General features: G+C 33.8%; 1 protein-coding gene across 1 annotated transcript in view; it reads left to right on the top strand.

Moving 5' to 3' along the window:
- The window catches only part of DYNC2H1 (dynein cytoplasmic 2 heavy chain 1), a 143,167-nt gene that overhangs the window by 9,859 nt on the left and 111,857 nt on the right, over positions 1–21,451 (top strand). The window contains exons 14-41 of the mRNA XM_005417800.2: positions 107–259; positions 370–468; positions 2,574–2,713; positions 2,802–3,030; positions 3,479–3,606; positions 4,858–4,973; positions 6,213–6,340; positions 7,831–7,980; positions 8,760–8,965; positions 9,784–9,939; positions 10,031–10,145; positions 10,681–10,851; positions 11,038–11,420; positions 12,150–12,282; positions 12,372–12,489; positions 12,651–12,763; positions 12,852–12,971; positions 13,418–13,568; positions 15,017–15,219; positions 15,683–15,865; positions 16,161–16,343; positions 16,477–16,700; positions 17,277–17,392; positions 18,208–18,407; positions 19,059–19,323; positions 19,654–19,861; positions 20,247–20,376; positions 21,299–21,450. Coding sequence (XP_005417857.1) covers positions 107–259; positions 370–468; positions 2,574–2,713; positions 2,802–3,030; positions 3,479–3,606; positions 4,858–4,973; positions 6,213–6,340; positions 7,831–7,980; positions 8,760–8,965; positions 9,784–9,939; positions 10,031–10,145; positions 10,681–10,851; positions 11,038–11,420; positions 12,150–12,282; positions 12,372–12,489; positions 12,651–12,763; positions 12,852–12,971; positions 13,418–13,568; positions 15,017–15,219; positions 15,683–15,865; positions 16,161–16,343; positions 16,477–16,700; positions 17,277–17,392; positions 18,208–18,407; positions 19,059–19,323; positions 19,654–19,861; positions 20,247–20,376; positions 21,299–21,450 — 4,673 coding nt within the window. The remainder of the gene's footprint in view (positions 1–106; positions 260–369; positions 469–2,573; positions 2,714–2,801; positions 3,031–3,478; positions 3,607–4,857; positions 4,974–6,212; positions 6,341–7,830; positions 7,981–8,759; positions 8,966–9,783; positions 9,940–10,030; positions 10,146–10,680; positions 10,852–11,037; positions 11,421–12,149; positions 12,283–12,371; positions 12,490–12,650; positions 12,764–12,851; positions 12,972–13,417; positions 13,569–15,016; positions 15,220–15,682; positions 15,866–16,160; positions 16,344–16,476; positions 16,701–17,276; positions 17,393–18,207; positions 18,408–19,058; positions 19,324–19,653; positions 19,862–20,246; positions 20,377–21,298; position 21,451) is intronic.

Genomic DNA, 21,451 nt, shown 5'->3' with positions numbered 1-21,451 from the left:
CTACATTTGTTTTGCTAGGAATAAAACCATTTTTGTTATATTATCACTTCTGGGTGTTGGTTGATAGACTGTCATTAAATGCTACAAAGGTTGTGTGTTTTTAAAGCATCCAAAATCAGGTCCTGGAGGAAAAGCTCAAATAACATGGGATAATCCCAGAGAACTGGAGGCTTATATCCAAAAACTCCAAGGTGCTGCTGAACAGATTTCCACTGAAAATAGAAAACTGAGAAAGTGGCACACAAACTTCATTCAAAAGGTATATTTTCCAGATGAAATTAAAGTCATGTCTGTTACAGCATACCTTAACCTTTCTTTAATTTACATGATGATGAGTATGTTTATTATTCCTTAAAATTCTTTTAACAGGTCACGTCACTTATGAATATTGATCTACTGCGGCAGCAGCAGCGTTGGAAAGACGGACTTCAGGAACTCAGAACTGGTTTTGCCAGCCTCGAGTCACAGGCAGGGTTTGATTTTCCTACTGCAAACTATGAACATTTGACTTTTCAGTAGTAATCAAGATTTAAGATTCTGATTAAGGAGTTACTAGTTGTCTTAGGAAAACATCTGTGTCCTAGTTAATGCCAGATGTAAGATAAAATCACAGATGAGGAGGATGGAGATAATTTTTTTATGTCATACTAGCAATGGGAGAAGAACTTTTGGTCAATGACAGATGTTAGATGTGGAAATGGGAAAACCTTGGGTAAGGTAGATCCGTTGTGTCTGAGCCATTAATGCAAGATAAAATGAAGAAATTGATACAGATAATGACTGATACACGCAGAATAAAACAAATGTATAAAATTTGGAATTAAAATGCATTTCTGCCTGAAATAATGAGAAAAACATAGTTTTGTTTGTTCACTTATCAACTGACAACTTTTTGAGTAGACTCATAGAATTGTTAAGGTTGGAGCAGACCCTTAGTGTCATTAAGATGATAATGATTTTGATTAAAAATACCATATTTTTAAAGTAAGCTATTTTTCAAGCCAGATATTATTCAAGCCACTTTAGTTTTTCCTATAGCCTTCAGCAATCAAAGGACTGTATTCTTGGATGGATATGTTGTTCTTATCCTTTATAATGCAAATGCAGATTACTTTTGTTGGTATTTGCTAGTCAAATAAATGCAGTGTCTTTACAGTATTTTACTTCTAATTTTGTTTTCATTCTCTCAAGATAATATAAAAATAATCTGGCTTGGTTTCTTTTCAAGTTTAATTTGCGGATTTTTATCTTTAAGTTGGTATATTTTATGAAAAGAATCTAGATTTCCTTTAGGACCTGTTGGAAAATTATTTTGATATTACAAAATGTTTTTAGATGGAAAATTACCTGAACTGTTTTCAGTCACTCTTCAAAAATCTTTGAGTAGAAGTGATAAAACTTAACCAAATGTATATTTTTTTCACGTTCCAAAAATAATAAGATGGTGTAGTCTTACTGCTGTTGTCATCAATATGTTACATATTTCTTTAAAAACCCTGTTATAATTGTCTTAAGGCTTAATTAAGACAACTTCAGGTTTTCTTAATCTCTAGAATCTTTATGTTGGAAGAACTCCTATAGGCAGCTTTGGATTGTAGGGCAGACCTTAACTGTAAAATTTCCTGCAGCAACCCTGGACTGCCTCCAAAGCCCTGCCTAAAAATCTCCAATTAAACAAAAGAACCTTTTAAGCTGGACAGAGTTTGTAGCTTTTTTTCCTAGCTTCTGTTGTCCTTCTGCAAATCCCTTCATGACTTGCAAATGACCATTTAGCTCAGTTGATCAGGGTGCTAATAATGCCAAGGTAATGGGTTTGATCCCTGTATGGACAATTCACTTAAGAGTTGGACTTGGTGATCCTTCTGGGTCCCTTCCAGCTCAGAATATTCTATGATTTACAGAACTTGACTGTATGGTAAGACTTTCCATGTCCTTACAGTGAAGCAGATTTCAATGAAAAACTGAGTTCTTTAGGTAAAATTTTACATTAATTTATTAGTTAACATTGTTCTGTGGAAACACACAAGAATTTTTATAAATAATATTTAAAAGGTAGCTTACATATTATGAGAAAATAGAAGGTGTGATACAGGTTTAAGTCTCATATTTAGCCAGCTCTTTATGTTATTTCCAACAGAGTCCTGTGCATTTTAGAGTAACCCTGAAGAACATTCTGGTTAAACCAATGAATATCAGTGAAACTCCTATGTTGATTTACCACAGAGACTGTTTGATTTGTATATTTTTTTTATTCCTATATTAATTTGAAATAAATGCAATAAATGCAATAACTGGTCACAAAATCGAAAACTCATATCTTGAGTCAGAAGGGGCCCACAAGGACCAACTCCCTGCTCCTCACAGGACTATCTAAAACTAAACATTGTGACTTAAGTATGTTGTCCACATGGTCCTTAAACTCTGACCAGCTTGGTGCCATGACCTGGTCTGTGCCAGCTGTGTGATTACTGAATTTTAATAAGATTCTGGTCTTTGGATTTTATACCGTGTAAGTTTCATCTTATAATTATGGCTTGAGGAATAAAATAAAAACAAACATTGTTAAATTTTAGGGTTTCAAATCGAGTGATATGAAAGCTTGGAGACAACACTGGAATCATCAACTTTACAAAGCTCTGGAGCATCAGTATCAAATGGGCTTAGAAGCACTCAATGAGAATTTACCAGAGATAATTATTGATCTGACATTCAAGTAAGAATTTTTTTTTCCTTAAAAGAAAATATTCGGGTGCAGATTACATTAAGATACTAGTTTTTCTGTTATGTGTTTCACTTTTTAGGCAAGGTCGCTTGCAATTCAGACCTCCTTTTGAAGAAGTACGAGCTAGATATTACAGAGAAATGAAGAGATTCATCTCTATTCCAAATCAGTTTAGGGGAGTAAGTGAGGCAGAAGATGAGTCTATATTCACTGTTATGACCGAAAGAAATGCAAATGGATTTCTGACCGCTTTCAGTAAAGCAGAGGATTTGTTCAGAAGGCTGACAGATGTTTCTAATCAATTCAAGGTATTTTCCATAGTGGACCTACTCATACTTTTTTTCACTTAGATTTGCATCATTTTATGCTTTAGACATTCTAGAAGTAGCTGAGCAATGACATATGTGAATTGTTGTCCTTTTCTTCAAGGTGTATAAGCAAAAGCTTAGCAAGTCCATCCATGTTAAGCCAACCACTTCAGCACATGTCTGACTTGAAGTATATCTATAGTTCCTTTTGAATACTCTGTATAATAGCTGATGTGTCAGTCTTTCTGTTTGAATATCCTTAAATGTGTGAACTGTTTTCTACCTCCTGATTTTTGCACTAAGAAAATGTACAGATAATTGAAGAAGCACAAGGGTTAAAGAGAATGTAACTTGAAAACATTATTAAAATATTTTAATGTTATTGAGAAACATTTTTTTAATCTGGAAAATATTTCTTTTCCATGGAATAAAAAATAATGTTGGAAAGGAATGGATTGTAATTGGCCAAGTAGATATGGAACATTTGGTGAAGACACACCTTTCTAGCAAACAGGACTGGGAAAAAAATTTCAAGGCATTAAAAGTGAGAGGGAAAGAAGCAGAACGTCTTCCAAGGTATAGTGTAACTCTATTCTTTTGTTTGAATGATGTATTCTATCAGATATTTTAAAGGTAATAGTAAAATAGAGATGAAGATATAGATAGAATTTCAAGTGTTTTTAAAATGTGTATGTAGTTTTAAAATGTTTAAATGTTTTTAAATGTTTAGATTTCGATTTTTCATTTTTATTTTTAGATACTCTCTTTTATTTGTGTCACCTTCTCTGAAAATTAATTACTTCCTCCTGATATAACGGGAAACTTCCTCAGAATTCAGGGCTAGTTCTGAAATATTCCACAACATAATATTTTAACAAATCTTTTAGATAAGTCCTGTACATGTGAAATATATATGGGAGTTAGGAACAGACATAGCAAATGTTTGTCATGAAGTAATTCCTGTAATGAAATATTTGATTACCTCTTATAATCTATAGTTTAAAATATGGTAGGGTAGGCTTTTATTCCTATGTATATTCGCGTAAACCTATTGTACTGCATGGTTAGAGTTCTAAAGTAAAACTGGTAGGAATCATGTTTAGAGCAAGGAGAAAGATGTGACATTTCATGCTGGAGAAGTAGAACTTGCTGGCTAGTGATACTATAGTGAATAGTAAAAATTCCATGATTTCATGGACAAAATGAGGTGAATAGAAGAGAAGCTGGCTGATGTGCCTCATAGGCAGATGGAACATGTTGCTAAGAAATCCATGAGGTGAAAAGATTAGTGTTGAGGGAGGACAGTCAGGAAGATATCAAGTAAGGTAGACCTTCTTCTTAGTGTTCTTTAGGTATCTGCTTATGGTCACTGATATATTAGATATGGGGCCTTGAAATTATTCTCTATGGCTTTTCTTCAGTTCTTATTGCTGTTGAAGGCTGAGTTAGGAAACTGTGATGGAAATCAGAGAATTAAAGACATGAATATACAAATAATGAAAGTATTTTTCTTTTGAGTATGGTAATAGCCTTTCAGGATTTTATGACACTGGCTATATAAAATCAAGCCATTTTCTAACTATTTGGAGAAGCAAAGCATTGGACCTCAGTCCCCATAAAACTGAAAGTATATATACATAATTGTAAAAATTTCAATACTGTGGCTTAATTTCTCAAGAAGCTATGACTTTCACTTGTAGAATTATAAGGGAAATTTCTGATTAAACTATAAGTTAGGGTAAACTATACTTGTGCATAGATGTAGAGATACTAACGTGTAAGTATGCTACTGAATATTTGCTGTCTTTTAATATCTTTTTTTTGAAGCACGATCAGAATAGATTGTTTAACTGTGAATTGCAACCCTGTGAAAACTGTGATTGATGATTTTATCCAGAAGTTGTACGACGTTCTAGTTGTTTCTTTGCGAAAATCTATTCAAGGTAAATAATATCAATGAAAAGTATTTTAGTTTTGTTTGTTTCTGTTGTACTTGGGCACATTTGTGTTAATGTAAATACGTTCTTATAGAAATATTTTACTTTCAGGCACAGTGAACTGCAGAAATCACAACGCAGAGAAAGTAATCTGTTACAGCTGTGTATTCCTCAATATTACTTTTTCACTACAGACATAGCCTAGGACCCTTTGATGTCCATTGTGTATCTTTCCTGTTTTCTTGTTTGGACCACCTCTGTTACAGATGTAAAAGAACACATATGAACATGGTTTTGCCTGTTTCTTTTATCTGAAGAAAAATTTTGTTGCTTCAGAGAAAAAAAATTATTTAATGTTTGAGGGAGGAAAATTTCCTAGGTGCCTGAGAAGGTGTCATAAAATGTAATAAAAATGCTATTAGATTTTTCTTTTACAAATTTGAAATACTTCATGAAGAGTCTAAAATAATCTGGATTTATTCCATAGAGCTGCTTGTCAAAACTGTTAAAACCATGTTGAAGAACACAAAACATTTCCCTGTTTTGGGTGGTTGACCTATATGTGGAACAGCAGGTCAAAGTGGAAAAAAGCATAGATGATGGGGAGCAACAGTGCTTTGTGCTTTAAATCTGATGGTTGTCACAAAAAACAGATAACAGAGATTGTGCGTGAAAGTGAATAATTTCATAGCCTGAAAGGTGAATCTTTTCTGAAAGATTTCTTGGAGGTGTACAGCTCTTTCTCAGTATCAAAAGAGATTTACCTTGGCAGGTAACAACATTATAGCTTATGCAGACATTTGTTTGTGAGTCTTTTCAATATGTAAAGCAAGGTGGGTTTAGTTAGTTAGCCTCTTTAAAAGACTCAAACCAAAATAAACAGAAGAAACCCCCAAAGAACCCACAAGCAATTTATATCTGTTTACCTAAAAAAAAAAAAGACCTTTACAGCCTTTGAAAGTATTTCAATAAATGCCTCGTATTTATGTTTAATGTTCAGAAGGAGCTCTGATACTTATGGTCTAAATCATACACTGAATGCAGTGGATTACATTTGAAAAGCTACTTGTAAACATAAATGCACAGTTTTTGTTCAGGTAGTAGACAAGATTGGAGTCTGCAATTTTTAAACAAATACTTTGCATACTTATGACTAATGCTGTATATTTGTGCATTTTTCTGACTTGGATTTTTAAAACTAGAAATATTCTCTCCACAATAACTTTGTTTTCCATCTTTGTGTAGCTCACCTCTGTGATGTTTCTACATTTCTCACTGATGCCATGGAAACACTAGTGATTAGGCCCCAGACTGTAGAGGAAATAGCAGAAGACAATTTAAAATATTTAAGCCTACACGAACGAAAAGAGGGGGTAAGATACTATTTCATTCCATTCAGAGCAACAGGTGTAAAACTGTAATTACTTTATAGTATGGAAACTTACATTTAATAATAACTAATAAAGATCATGCTCAGGTCACATAGGGTCAGGGCAGTAGTCCTTGTAGCACAGTAATTTGTGTCCAGCAGTGGAGTGATTTATTTAGGGGAAAACATAAAGTCAGGGTAGCTTTTTTGATACTTTTGACTTCTAACCTTCAACCTGAACCTTGTTGAGTTTTATGTGGTTCCTGAGCATATAGTAACACTCAGTGGATTTCTTTTCCACAGCCTTACCTTGTCTTCTCTTGAGAACAGACATGTGTTTGACATCCAAAATATACTCTGGTAAAGTGTAGATCAATTACCCATTACATCTAGAACCCCTCTTTTTATTCTTTTTTCCAACTGGCCCCTGTTAACTTCATACCATTTATGTCTTATATTGGAAGAGATATGGACCAAACAGTTCCTATTCCTTTTCATGGCACATGACTGTATTCTACTTTATTGTGTCTTATATCAGTGATCTCTCTTGTAGATTGAAGAGTGTTAGTTAGCCTCATCTTTTCTTATTCATAAGCCGCTCATAACTTTGATTATCCTTGTTGCCTTTTGAGAAGCCTTTTCTTTCTGTTTAATTTTTCTGTGTGACCAACAGATTTTTCTAAGTATTTAAGATCTTAATAAACCATGGATTTACATGATGAAATTGTAATATTACCTCTTATTATCTTTTTGGTGTCTGTGACTCATGATATTTTTTGCTTCCTACTCCTTAGATTAAGCTCACATTTTGGTAAAACTAGTTCTCATAACCCTAAGATAGCAGTCAAGTGCAGTTTTTATCTTAGGACTCAACTTGTATATGTGAAATTTATTTTTTCACATTTATGTCACTTCATGGCTATCTACGTGAATTTTGCTTGTCACCAGTATCATCAGTCATTATTTCTTATGCATTCATTCTGTAGTTCTTGTCAGGTGAAGTATTTTAATGCCAGAAATAACATAGTATCACCAGTAAACTTTTTCATCTCACAGACTGGTCTCCTTTTCCAATTCTTTTATAAGCACTTTGAGCAGTCCAGAACATGTACTAAGAGAAAAATGAACTGCATCCCAGCCAAAACCAGCAAACATATGCACAGATTTATTGCATCCTGTTGCTCTGCTGCTCTTCTTCAATTTAACTGAGTTGATCTCTGCAATATGTAAGGTGGCACTTATCTCTTTCATAGCTGACATTCACTTCTGTATATCTCATGCTAGGATCAAGGTTTAGAATTTCTCTAAATACCTCGGATACTATTTTTTTTTCAAATATTTTAATATTATTCTATAAGCAATATTAAAAAAGCAATTGTATATAAGCTTATTATCTGTGCATACAGAATTGGTGATTCATATGTATTTGCTTTAGGTAAACAGGATTTGCTGAATTTTTACATGCACACTTATTTTTGATCTTTCCAATTTTAGATTTTTCTCCTGTTTCAAGAGGCTGAAGATAAAAACAAACTTCTGCGAACTGTGGCTGGTGCAGGTTTGCATAGTATCAGTAACCTAAGAGCTACATGGGATAAATTTGAGTTAATGATGGAAAGCCACCAGCTTATGATTGCCGAACAGGTAGCAATGAAAGCTTAAAGTTTTACTTGAAAATGTTGAAATTATTTTGAATATGTCTGGAACAATACTTTTTTTTAGATTAAATCCACAAATATTGTCAGTTCAAAAATAACATGGGTATTACTGAGTTGAGGGAGAGCTGTCTAAGGAAGAATACTTAGACTCTTAAGAAGTAACTGTTAACTCTGAAGCAGTAACTAGGGGAAACTTTCATTGAACTGATGCTAAAATAAGTTTGTATTGTAGTAGTTCTGTCTCAAAACAACTTTCTGGTGACAGAAATAGCTTAATAAATGCAATGGTTAACAGAGGAAAAGAGGATAACAGTTTAAAGAGAGCATTTTCATTTCTTTATCATGATTTTAGTATTGAAGCATTTTATTTTCTTTTCACTCAACTTTGCTAACCTATGCACAGTCCTGTAATTCAAGTCCATAGGCAAACCACTTAACTCATTTGAAGTTCTACTGAAGATATCAATTTGCCATACATATAGCATTTTTCCTATATGCTATGAGAGGCAAACCTAAGTAGGTAGCATAGGCTGAATAAATGGGTCTCAAGTACTAGCATAATAAAAAAAGTAGTGCCCTCTTTAAAAGAAAAACAGAGTGAGGAGAATAAAGTTGAACTATTTCTTCAGGTATTATACAAGAAGTTTTTTGAGTTTGATTTTTGATCAAGTAGTCATTATCAAGTTTTGAAGTTGATGCATAGATTTTGATAATAATTGTAGATACAAACCATTAAATAATGTAATTTTGCCTATTGCTTTGCAGATGGAAGTGATGAAAGGAAATGTGCTTTCACGTATCAATATATATCTTCAAGATGTGGAAAAATTTAAAGCTCGCTGGGATCAGCTAAAGCCAAGTGATGATGTAATTGAAACAGGTGGTCAAGATGTACTCGAGAAAAGTGCTCAGATGATAAAGGAAAAAAAAAAAGAATTTGATGAACTTAAAACCATCAAAGAAAAACTCATGTATGTGTGTTTATTTCCCTGTATATCTTATTAATTAATGTTTTGATCTTTTACAGCAATAGTATCTCTGAAAATGTTCACTAATTTTTATCACAACAGATATTGTAAGTAATTCAATTTGTTTTATATGTTTTTCATTAGCTTTTCAGGGTCCTTTTTGTTGGTTTTACATAACATTAATTTCTTAAGCTAAGTTTTTCTAGGTGTTTTTGGATAAATAAATTGAGAAATCTCTTAAGGTCTTGCAAAAGGAAGTTTGTACGCTAAAGGCTTATTTCTGACTTTTGAAATTCTCACTAAGAGAAGGTTTGGGATATTGGTCCAAAAAGAACCTCTTGTAACTTAAGTGGACGGGAGCTCACCTCTCCCAGTAAGTGTCTGGGCTCATTATTGCAGATCTTGAGGATGAAGTTTTCTATTTAACTTACCTTGGCGTGTAAATGATGGCAAATAAAATTAGTATATTTTTTTACCACCAGGAACAAATGATCAATTCAACATTGTTTTCTTTCCAGCTTTGATTTTGAAGGCACAAATTAATTCACCTTTCTCATAAATAAAAAATAAATGAAAGTTTATGGAAAATAATTGTGAATATGGGAGAAGGTTATTGTGTAAAAGAGTTATCACTCATATTTCTTTATTATTTCTATTCAAGAAGGAGATTATAAGGAAAATACAGTTGGCAGCAATATTCTCCAATAAAGCCAATGACTTTTCTTAAAAAAAGTATGATGATTTCTGTATGGTAACATTTCTTAACCCATAAAAGTACAGTGGAATAATGTAATGCATAATGCAATGATCTTTTTATGCAGTGAAGAATGCCGTCATTTTAAGTTGGAAGAGCCTGACTTATCATTGTCAGAAGCTGTAAGTCAAGATATTCAGACTTGTGCAGACGTCTGGGCACTGTATGAAGAGTTTTATCAAGGTTTTCAGGAAAAAGCCAAAGAAGACTGGATTACTTTTAGGTGACATTTTGTTCCTTTATTTTTAATGGGTGTACAAGTGTGGTTGTGGTATTGTGTTTTTATGCCCTTTTTATGTCTGATTTTCATGCAGAAGTAAGATATACCTATTTGAAGAATTTTTGTTTAACTGGCATGACAGACTAAGGAAGATGGAAGAACATACTGTAATGACAGTAAAGTTGCAAAAAGAAGTGGACAAATATAAAGTAAGATGCTAATTACCCCGGAAATGTTTAAGGCTAGGTTGGGTGGTGCTTGAGCAACTTGGTCTAGTGGAAGGTGTTCCTGCCCACAGCGAGGGGGTTGGAACCAGGTGATCTCTAAAGTAATTTTCAACCCAAATAATTCTGTGATTCTGTGAAAAAGGCCTGTGAAACAAAAAGCGTTTTGGTATTACCAGGTAATGTACTCCATTCTATACCTCATTGTTCATTTCTTACAATAAAACCATGTTAATATTTAACAAAATGTCTTCTGCTAGTGTTTTGAACATTTCAATTAATTTTGGGAACCTTTAGTTCTCTACAGTAAACAGAATGGTCATTACAGCTTACATAGACACAGAGTTGTGAGTTGTCTTCAGAATCATACTCCCAAACTTTAAATTCAGGAACTGGAAAAATTGTACCTCAGTTTAAGAATTTAGATTTTATTTTTCTTTGGGTAGCATGTCGCTCCATAATCAAAGAGATGCAATTTTCATAACGACTAGATGGATTTACCTGTGTGTTTTTTCTATAGATGATAATTCCACTCCTAAAATATGTAAGAGGAGAACATCTTTCTCCAGACCATTGGCTGGATCTCTTTCGTCTTCTGGGTCTTCCCCGAGGCACTACACTTGAGGGTCTGCTATTTGGAGATCTATTAAAAGTGACAGACGCCATTATTGAAAAAGCAATGGAACTTAAGGTATAAAATGAATAATTTTAAATACAGGATCTATAGATTTTTTATGGCTTACTTTATGTGGTATATGTTGTTCCATGTGCATATATTTTAAATACTGTAGAAGTAGAATTTGTGTTATATTTTTGAATGGAGAGTTTATTGCAAGCTCTGTAGTTTCATATGAGATCTATTCTTGCTTTGAAATAGGATTTGAATTGTCGAGCTCAAGGTGAAATCACAATCAGAGAAGCATTACGTGAGCTTGAACTCTGGGGAGTTGGAGCTGTCTTCATGTTAACAGATTATGAAGATAGCCAAGGCAAGACTATCAGGCTTATTAAAGACTGGAAGGACACAGTCAATCAAGTTGGAGATCATCGCTGTCTTCTACAGTCTCTTAAGGACTCTCCATATTACAAAGGTTTTGAAGATAAAGTGTCCATCTGGGAAAAAAAGCTAGCTGACTTGGATGAGTACCTGCAGAATTTAAACCAAATTCAAAGGAAATGGGTCTATTTGGAACCAATATTTGGTCGGGGAGCTCTACCCAAAGAACAAGCTCGTTTTAGCAGAGTTGACGAAAACTTTCGGTTAGTGTTATGGAATGCAGCTTACCTTTTGTAGTATTTTTGACATGTAGTCTGGAACATTCTTCATGGTGAAAATATATGGAACAATTGGCATATGTATGCACAAGAAGGTCAGTGGCAGGAATTCAGAAGATGTATATGTGTGATGGCAACATATATCTGAATAAAGGTGGTAATGTTTTCATTTAATGGGAAACATGTGAAGAAAGGAAGGGTGTGAAGCATCAAAGGTTGTGAGTAAGGCAGGCAAACACAAGGTTAATCTTAGCTGCAGAAGTAGAGGGGATGGAATTGTTTTTTCAAGAATCATGTTGAAGACTATCACTTTGTTCACTAAGAAAGTCACACAGTTTTGGAGGAAACAGATGATTTATTTGTTCCAAACAAGTAAAAAGATAAAAAAGGGAGTAGGTTTTAGAAATATGGAAAAATATGTACCATTATCTGTCTTGGCCTGAGTTGAAATGACTTAAATGGAAATAAAAGTCAAGATTTTAATTTTCTTTGTTCAGGGTAGAGAAATTTTAGTGAGAAACTGTTGTTCTTAAATTACATTGGAGAGACGTTGAGGTAAATTCTGAAATGTTTCATCATTGGTACCAAAACCTAAAAGTTATATATCAGCTGTTTATATTACTTGTTTATGTGTTAATTTTTATTTACATAACTTTATATATGTCATATTTAAATTAAAATTATAATTAATTTATGATCTTTTTTTCTGTCAAGGTCCATTATGTCAGATATTAAGAGTGACAATAGGATAACTTCACTGAATGCCCGGGCAGGAATTAAAAATACCTTAACTACCATACTTGACCAGCTTCAGAGGTGTCAGAAATCTCTGAATGAGTTTTTAGAGGTACAGTGAACATTAATACATTTTTAATAAAGAAAGTCAGTAAGCTTGTGTTTAAATCAACAAAATTGGTTTATTCTGTTTTTATATAGGAAAAGCGGTCAGCCTTTCCAAGATTCTATTTTGTTGGAGATGATGACTTATTAGAAATTTTAGGACAGTCCACAAATCCTTTGGTTATCCAGACTCATCTTAAGAAACTTTTTGCTGGTAATGCATTAATCTTTATTTGTGAAATTTACTTATTTAGAGATAAGCGTCTTTGAAGCCAAATAATATGTTGCAGTTTCTCTCTTTCCATGACTGGACACTTAGTAATTAATGTTTGACTTTGAGAATATATAACTTTATTGATGTTTTCTGATTAATAGGCATTAATAGTGTGAGCTTTGACAAAGAATTTAAATACATAGTTGCCATGAAGTCTGTAGAAGGAGAAACTGTGCCACTTAGAAATAAAGTTCTCCTATCAAATGATGTGGAGGTAAGAAAAATCACATCCTAGTGTAGTTCAAACATCATTGAGATATTAATTCCTAATGTAATTTTGAGGTTTTTTGTCTCTTTGTCAGGTGTGGCTAAACAGTTTGGCTTTGGAGATGAAGGAGACCCTGAAAAAAATGTTAATTGACTGTGTTGATGCTGGAAAAAAATCACAAGGTTCAATTGATCCATCGCTCTTTCCTTCCCAGGTAGTAGTTGATCCAACAGTGCCATTGTGTCGTCCTAGAATTACCAAATAAGTTATTTTTTTTAGATTTGATAGAAAATAACCCAAATCAAATCCATTTTACTCACTGATCATGTAGAGCAGTTCTTAAAAATATGTGCTCTTATTAAATTCCTTTGCAAACATTTGAAATATTCAAGTCTTTTGCATGGCATTTTGACATACCGCTTAATGAAAAAGACTTGCTGTATTTGATTATGTTGTAAGTTTAGGCAAAATTTTGCTAGGTTTTTGGATGGCTTTATTTGTTCTTAGGTCATAGCAAATGTAGAACTTTGTTTAAAAATTATACAATAAAATATTTTAAATATCAGACATAGTAAGCAATTGCAAATTAATTGAAAAACTGGTTCATTTTTATATGTGTTCAGTATTTATAAAATATAATTTAAACTTTCTCTTCCAAAGATTCTTTCCTTGGCAGAACAAATTCTGTTCACTGAAGATGTTGAAAGTGCTATCAAAAACCATAATCTGCAACAATTAGAGTTAGAACTCACGGCTAAACTGGACCATTATACTAGCATTGGTAGTGACATGGAAGATACTGGGAGTACAGGTAAAAAAACGATAATTAATATATAATTCTTTATTATGACTGCAGTTGTGTAGTATTTTACATTGTTTATTTAAACAGGAAATTATATAAATGTGTTTTGAGTTCACAAAGCTGAGTTACATACAGTCACCTATTGCAGCCAAGATTAGAGTAATTAATATTTCAAAGTAAACAAAAGGATTTTTGTATATATCTTAGAAACTGTCTTGGAGAATTTATATATTTGGAGACCTCTTTTCTGAACTTTTTTAGTAAGCTTCTATCTTTTAGCTTATGTATCTACTGTTTCGCAGGAAGTGGGTAAACAACAGTTGAGGTACATTGTGTCAAGCCAGTATATTCTGTACAACTGTGTAGGTGATTCTCTTTTTCTATATTAGATGTCCACATCTGCCTCTGAGCTACTAATTTTGAGTACCTTTGAGGCAAAATAAGCTAATTATTCTCGAGACATGATTGTTCTAAATCTTACGTAGTCTGAATGGGTTAGAATAATTATGCCTCTGAGTGCTTTTTTTTTTTTGACAAGAGGTGGGGCTTTGAGTGACTACTTCAGATAAAAAAAGTCTACACTGCAGGTTAGGTGAGATGGCTTTTATCTTAGGTATAAAAAGACTCAATATGTAGTTGATAATCTTCAACCACATTTGTATAGCTGCTTACTGCATTAAATTCTAGCTTACAATTTGTGAACTGTAAACATCTGATACATTATTTAGAATCAGGATTCATATCACCTACCTCCAGAAGTATGTAAGCGTATTTCTTTATCTGAACTCCCTTTCTGTGCTCTTTCTATAGCTGTTTGAGAAATTTTCTCAGTTACAGAAGAGTGTTCGTTTCATCTCTTGTATAATACAGTACATTTATGTTTTATTTTGGAAAACAGGTGGGATTATGAAGTGAGTCATGATTATTCTCACTTACTTTGATTTAATTCCCATCATGAAATGGTATAGAAACACACAAACATTGATTTCTTTCAATGAAACTAAATGAAACAATATGCTCTAAGAGTATACTTAATTTACCCAATCTGTTAATGAACTTTCACTCCACATCACCATAATTATTCTGAGTAAAATCTCCAGAGTGTGTGTAGTATGGTTTTCAGATGCTCAATAGTTCACTCAGCAGGTTGAGCCACACTGATTGCTGAAGTGGGCATGGCTCTTAACACTCTTGGCATAAATTGCTTGGCAGAAAAGCCTCTCCCTCTCAGCCAAAGTCACATCAAAATGACTAAAGTTACATGATTTACATTGTCTGTCAGGATCTTATTTTATGCTGCTTGCTTTAGGAAATAAAAAACCCCTTTATATAGTTCAAACAAGATGTAAATAAAATCTGCTGATAATAGAAAGCAGCACAATGAACTTGTGAATGGGTAATGTGTGTCTTCTTTGCTATACAAGAATGATTTTTTCTTTTGGTGTGATTATTTGTAGAATCTGGAATTCTTGAGCTCAAGCTTAAAGCTCTGATTCTTGATATTATTCATAACATTGATGTGGTGAAACAGCTGAATCAAGCTGAGGTGCACAGTGTTGAAGACTGGGCTTGGAAGAAGCAGCTGAGATTTTATATGAACGACCAAAAATGTTATGTTCAGATGGTAGATGCTGAACTCCAATATACTTATGAATATCAGGTGTGGTATTTTTACGTAGTGGCTTTTATATATGACTCAAACACTTCCTCATTTCATACATGCTGCTGATTGTCTCCGAACTGTTGTCATTTTTCTAAACTTTGTTATGTCCTTAACGTGCTATTTCATAGATAATATTAAAAGATAGGGTAATAATTTTCATTCCTAATGCTGATGGGGTAAATGTAAATTGTATCAAATTATCATCTACATATTTTTTAATATACTTGCTTTTATGTATCCGAGTGCAGTTGCATCTGTAGTTGTGAAAAAAATGGAACAAAACATTGGCATTTGATAGAAAACCAGGACAGCTTTGTAAACAAATTTGTGTTCTTAATGAGACAGAAATTTTGGCTGTTGCTTTATATTATCAAATTAATTACTTATGAATAAAATTAAAGTAATTAAATTGCCAGTATTTTCTGTTTACCAATCAATATAATTTGTTTTGTTTCTGCAGGGGATTTCCCCAAAACTTGTTTATACACCTCTGACAGATAAGTGTTACCTAACTCTTACTCAGGCCATGAAGATGGGCCTTGGAGGAAATCCCTATGGTCCAGCTGGAACTGGGAAGACAGAATCTGTGAAAGCCTTGGGTGGGATTCTTGGAAGACAAGTATTAGTCTTTAATTGTGATGAGGTGAATATGGTTTAGTTTAATTTCGGAAATGGATATCTACACCCATACTTCATAAAGCAATATTATATTCCAGAAATAATATTAAATTATTATTATTATTAGCAGTAGTAGTAGTAGTCATAGTTGTAGTAGTAGTAGTTGTATTGAAATTATTATGGAAATTATTCTGATAATTTTTCAGTTGCCCTTACAAATTTGTGGATATTTTAAAGGACCTGCTTTTTAGTGGATGGGAAGACATTCTTTTATATTTTCTTGTTATTTGAATTTTGACAACATTTTTTTCAATTTCAAGGGCATTGATGTGAAGTCAATGGGACGCATATTTGTGGGCTTAGTGAAGTGTGGTGCCTGGGGATGTTTTGATGAATTCAATAGGCTCGAGGAAGCTGTTCTGTCTGCAGTATCCATGCAGGTTCAGACCATTCAACATGCGTTGAAGAAACACAGTCCTGTATGTGAGATGCTTGGCAAAAAGGTACAGCAAAACTTCATTATCTTGTTTCAGCCACGCTTAAAAACTGACTTCTGTAATGAAGCATACTCCACCCAGCATTTCTCAATACTGTTTCATCTGACAATATATCATTACAATGCATTTCTAATGCTAGGTTGAAATGGATCCAAATTCTGGAATTTTTATCACTCTGAATCCTGCTGGAAAAGGTTATGGAGGAAGACAAAAACTGCCTGATAACCTCAAGCAACTTTTCAGACCAGTTGCCATGACTCATCCAGACAATGAACTCATTGCAGAAGTTATATTGTATTCAGAAGGCTTTAAGGATGCTAAAATACTGGGTAGAAAATTAGTGGCTATTTTTAATCTAGCAAGGTAAGCTTTCACCTCCCCCCACCTCTCCCCTCCTTAGTAAAGTTACCTTTCTAACTTTCTACCCTTGTAGCTCTTAAATCTAAATCGTTTACCATGCAAATCTCTGTACGGATACTTTTAACTTATAAAGTTGAAATACTGCAATATATTGGGAGGTTGAGATGTGAAAATATCTTGAATTCAGTTACAACAAGGGAGCAAATTGCTGCTCCCCTAGGATCTCACTAAATATAAACGTGAGCATATGAATGCTGACAAGCATTGTGTTGTATTGAACTCTCAAAACTGTTGAAATGCAAGTGCCTATTTGGTTAAAACTATGTGCATTAGAGAGTACAAAGATCAGAAGTTATAGTGAATGCTGTTAGAGTCAATAATAAATACGTGTTGAATATAACCACTGAAAATTCCAGAGTGCCATTGCGGTATTTCTGAGATGCATTTCAGATGGCACTACAAATATGAGACAGTTTCTTTTTTGATCAAACCTTAATTATAAGTGTGTTCATTCACCAACCCAAAATTTCAGATGCTGTCACTTAGAGCTTATTGCAATATTGTTGTTTTTAAATTCAGGGAGCTTCTGACACCACAGCAGCACTATGATTGGGGTTTACGAGCACTGAAGACTGTTTTGAGAGGCTGTGGCAGTCTTCTTCATCAGCTGAAGAAAAGCGATGCAAAGCAAGAAGGTAAGATTGACCATACCAAACTTTTGATTTTTTAGGATCTTATACAAATATAATTCACTCCAGCTTTCTTGTTCACTTGAGTTTTAAAAAACCATGGCTTGTATCTGTAGGCAATTTAGGAAAGAAGAAAATATCTATGGAAGCCCACCTTCACCAGGAGATCACAAAAGATTTATCGTAGTCTAGATTGAGTTTTTATATGATGATAAGATCACAGATTACAGTACTTCATTTGGGAATAATTTTAAATGATTCTCAAAGTCTTGTTTTCACTTGGCTTAGGACAGGAAAGTTGATCATCTGATGCTGTCAGTATTCATTAGTTATCAGAGCATTTTGACTCTGAGTTTTGCAAAAATTGTCACCTGGCACTAGATTCAGATTGGTAGACAGACAAATATAAGGATAGGTAGGAATGATAGAAATATATTGGACTAGACTGTGTCACTGCATTTTTAAAATATTTTTTAAAGTTATTGTTTAGATGTTAAATGAGAGGGAATTAAAGAGCGTGGAATGGATGAGCATTTCACATCTTTAGGAGACAGCTACTGGTTTCTGTTTGCTTAACCAGTATATATTTGAAAGTTTGCAGATTTTGACATAAAACATGGTCTGCATCCGACCAGCATCATAACCTCCTCATATCTGTATAAAATGCATTTGTGGGCATATATTGTACTTAAAATACCTAGCTTGCAAGTAGAATGGTACATGAACTGAAATTCTGGAATCTGTGCTCCAATTCTACTTTCAACGTATGAGCAGTGTTGATACAGCTTAAACTGATCTGTTTTCTTTGTTTTTCTTTTCAGTTAATGAAAGTCACATAGTGGTTCAAGCTTTGCGACTGAACACCACATCAAAGCTTACATTTGCAGACTGCACTCGTTTTGATGAGCTGGTTGAAGATGTATTTCCTGGCACTGATTTTAAAGATGTGGAATATGCTGAGTTAACTGCAGCTTTACAACAAGTCTTTGAGGAGGCAAACTTGGAAATTATAAGCACACAGGTAAACATCAACTACAGCAACAAAACAGTATTATTCTGAATTAGAATTGATTCATATTACATTCATTTAACTAATTTGTGTTTTCTTTTGAAAAATCATTTCTAAAAAAGTGAGAATAACTGGTTGTTAGATTCTAATCACATGTATACAAAAAATTAGATGTATGTTCAAAGCGATGTAGATCAGTTATGTAATTGAAACAAAAATAGTGCAAGGAAAATTAAGATGTGATGATGTGATACACAGTTTGATTCAAGCCAGATACAAACACCAGTGAAAATTTTGGACCGTGAAAGAATGAAACATGTGAATATTTGATTTTTGCAAGCAGTTCTCTGCCTAGTTTTTATTTACTGCAGAACTGGATGAAGTTTTATGACTGAAGATTTGTTAAATTCTCATTAAAAATATGCCCAAAGATAGCTATTACTTTTGTATTAGTAATTTAGTGAAATGCTTCTAAAATGTAAAATAAATTTCTTCATAAACTTTAGTATCATAATTCTAAATATATCTGCTATTATCTATTATTTAAAAAACCAAAATTTTAGAAAGTGTCTGCGTGCAAAGTAAATCTGAGAAACACTGTAAAGGAACATGTTTCATTTAGCTTTACAGTTTCACATAGCCATTATCTCTTTCATTGTCTAGATCAAGAAGGCTTTGGAGTTATATGAACAACTGCGTCAAAGAATGGGTGTAGTTATCGTAGGTCCCAGTGGTGGAGGTAAATCAACGCTCTGGCGGATGTTAAAGACAGCCCTTGGTAAAACTGGCCGAGTGGTGAAGCAGTACACAATGAATCCCAAAGCCATGCTTCGGCATCAGCTGCTGGGCCGGATTGACATGGATACCAGGGAATGGTCTGATGGAGTGCTTACAAACAGTGCTCGGCAAGTGGTGCGAGAGCCCCGAGGTATGTCTGAGAGGGACTTGCAGATGTTACACTGAAATTACTGAAATTGTTCCTTTTCAAGTGCTTCTTCATATTGTGGTATTGTTTGTGGATAGCATAAGGCAAGAAAAACTTCTGGTAACAGTTGTAGCCAAATGCCTCGGTACATTCTTTGCAAATGTTGTTGTAAGAAAACAAAATAGGCAGCAGAAGGTAAAGCATGTGAGGAGTATCTTCATAGATGTAAGCCATAATGAAGAAAGAATAATAAATAACATTAAGATAGCAAGCGGTGATATTTTTGAACTGTTTCTCTTGGGTTTGATATTTTATTTTTCTGTCTGAAAATAGATGTTACTTCATGGATAATTTGTGATGGTGATATTGATCCAGAATGGATTGAATCTTTGAATTCTGTTTTGGATGACAACAAATTGTTGACTATGCCCAGTGGAGAAAGAATTCAGTTTGGTTCAAATGTCAACTTTATATTTGAAACTCATGACCTTAGCTGTGCTTCTCCTGCTACAATATCTCGAATGGGAATGATCTTTCTCAGGTAAGCCAGAAGAGCATTACATTCTTTTAAAGTGAGCAAATATATGCTTACTTGAAAGATATTCTCAAGTGAAGGGAGCAGCTGCTTAGTTGCTTACATTTAGGAAGTCAATCACTGAGGAAGTTTCTTTAGGTCGCATATCCCTTCTGTGGTGTTTGTCATAAAGTTTGACTGAAATATCTCAGATTTTTTCTACAAAAATCACTGTGAATCCAGTAAAGAATGAAATTCTTTACTGGAGAGCCCAATATTCTTTAAATATTGGTTAGAAATTGTTAAAGTATATTACTAGACTTTTTCTGGAATTTTGTTGTTCCTTTAAAACAATCTATCCAAAGACATTGGTGTCTTGTATTTATCTGAATCTTGTTTCGTTTTGACTTAGTGATGAAGATACAGATCTTAATGCTCTAATAAAGTCTTGGATAAGAAGTCAGCCTGAAGAATACAGATGCAACCTTGAAAATTGGATTGGGGACTATTTTGAAAAGGCTTTAAACTGGGTTGTAAAGAAGGTTAGTAAATGAATACTTAATCAAATTTCAGCTTCTGTTAAGTATGATTCATTTTTTTATTTTATCACTAAATGTCATTCAGATTAATTTTTGAACTGTAATTAAAAAAGATCTCAGCACTTTTTAGATAGAATTATAGAATTGTAGAATATCCTGAGTTGGAAGGGACCATGAGGGATCACTGAAGTCCAATTCCTGGCCCTGCACAGGACCACCCCAAGAATCAAGCCATGCACCTGCAAGCATTGTCCAAACCCTTCTTGTACTCTGGCAGGCCTGGTGCTGTGACCACATTAATGCTGCTCCCCATACTCCCCTTCTGGAGGACTTGAATTTGCATTGATCAAGTAGCTTATGTGCTGAAAATATTTTTTAGGAGACTTTCTAAAGTGGCCAGTCTGGTAGTGTGCTGTGGCCAATGTGCTAGTGTTTAAGAGATGTGCATTATCTCCTCCTGGGCAACATACATGGTCCTGTTGTGTTCTTCTAATTATTTTTCCTCCTAAATCTTTTACCCATGGCATTTTTTTAACTTTTAAAGTAATAAAGTAAAAGCCATGTCATTCTTCCTGAGGCTGAAAATTCCCTTTGATGCCAAAGAGCAAAATCCATAAATAATCTGTTCAAAAGGAAGATTTCCAGTGTACAGTTATGTTTATTCCTTATAGATTCTCAAAATCTGTGAGGAAAGTTCTGATTGCTTATCCTAAATTACGTTAACTCATAGTCTGGAACTAAAACCACCGTATCATTGCTTAGAAATAATTTAATGTCAGGTTAATTTTCTAGAACAATAGCCATGTTGAGATCTTACCTCATTTGTGTAAATGTCAAAAAGCAATGAGTAACAAAAGCATGCTAGCAATACATCACATTTATATTGAGGAATATATTTAAATCTACTATAAATTTCAATTTACAGAATGACTTTGTAGTGGAAACAAGTTTAGTTGGAACTGTGATGAATGGACTGTCTCATCTTCGTGGAAGTACTGATCGTGGACAGTTTATTATTAACTTGTTACGTGGTCTTGGTGGCAATCTCAACATGAAGTCACGACAAGAATTTGCAAAG

This window comes from Geospiza fortis, unplaced genomic scaffold (assembly GCF_000277835.1).
Source record: "Geospiza fortis unplaced genomic scaffold, GeoFor_1.0 scaffold16, whole genome shotgun sequence".
Classification (NCBI taxonomy): domain Eukaryota; kingdom Metazoa; phylum Chordata; class Aves; order Passeriformes; family Thraupidae; genus Geospiza; species Geospiza fortis.
This window is presented reverse-complemented; position numbering and strand designations above follow the sequence as displayed.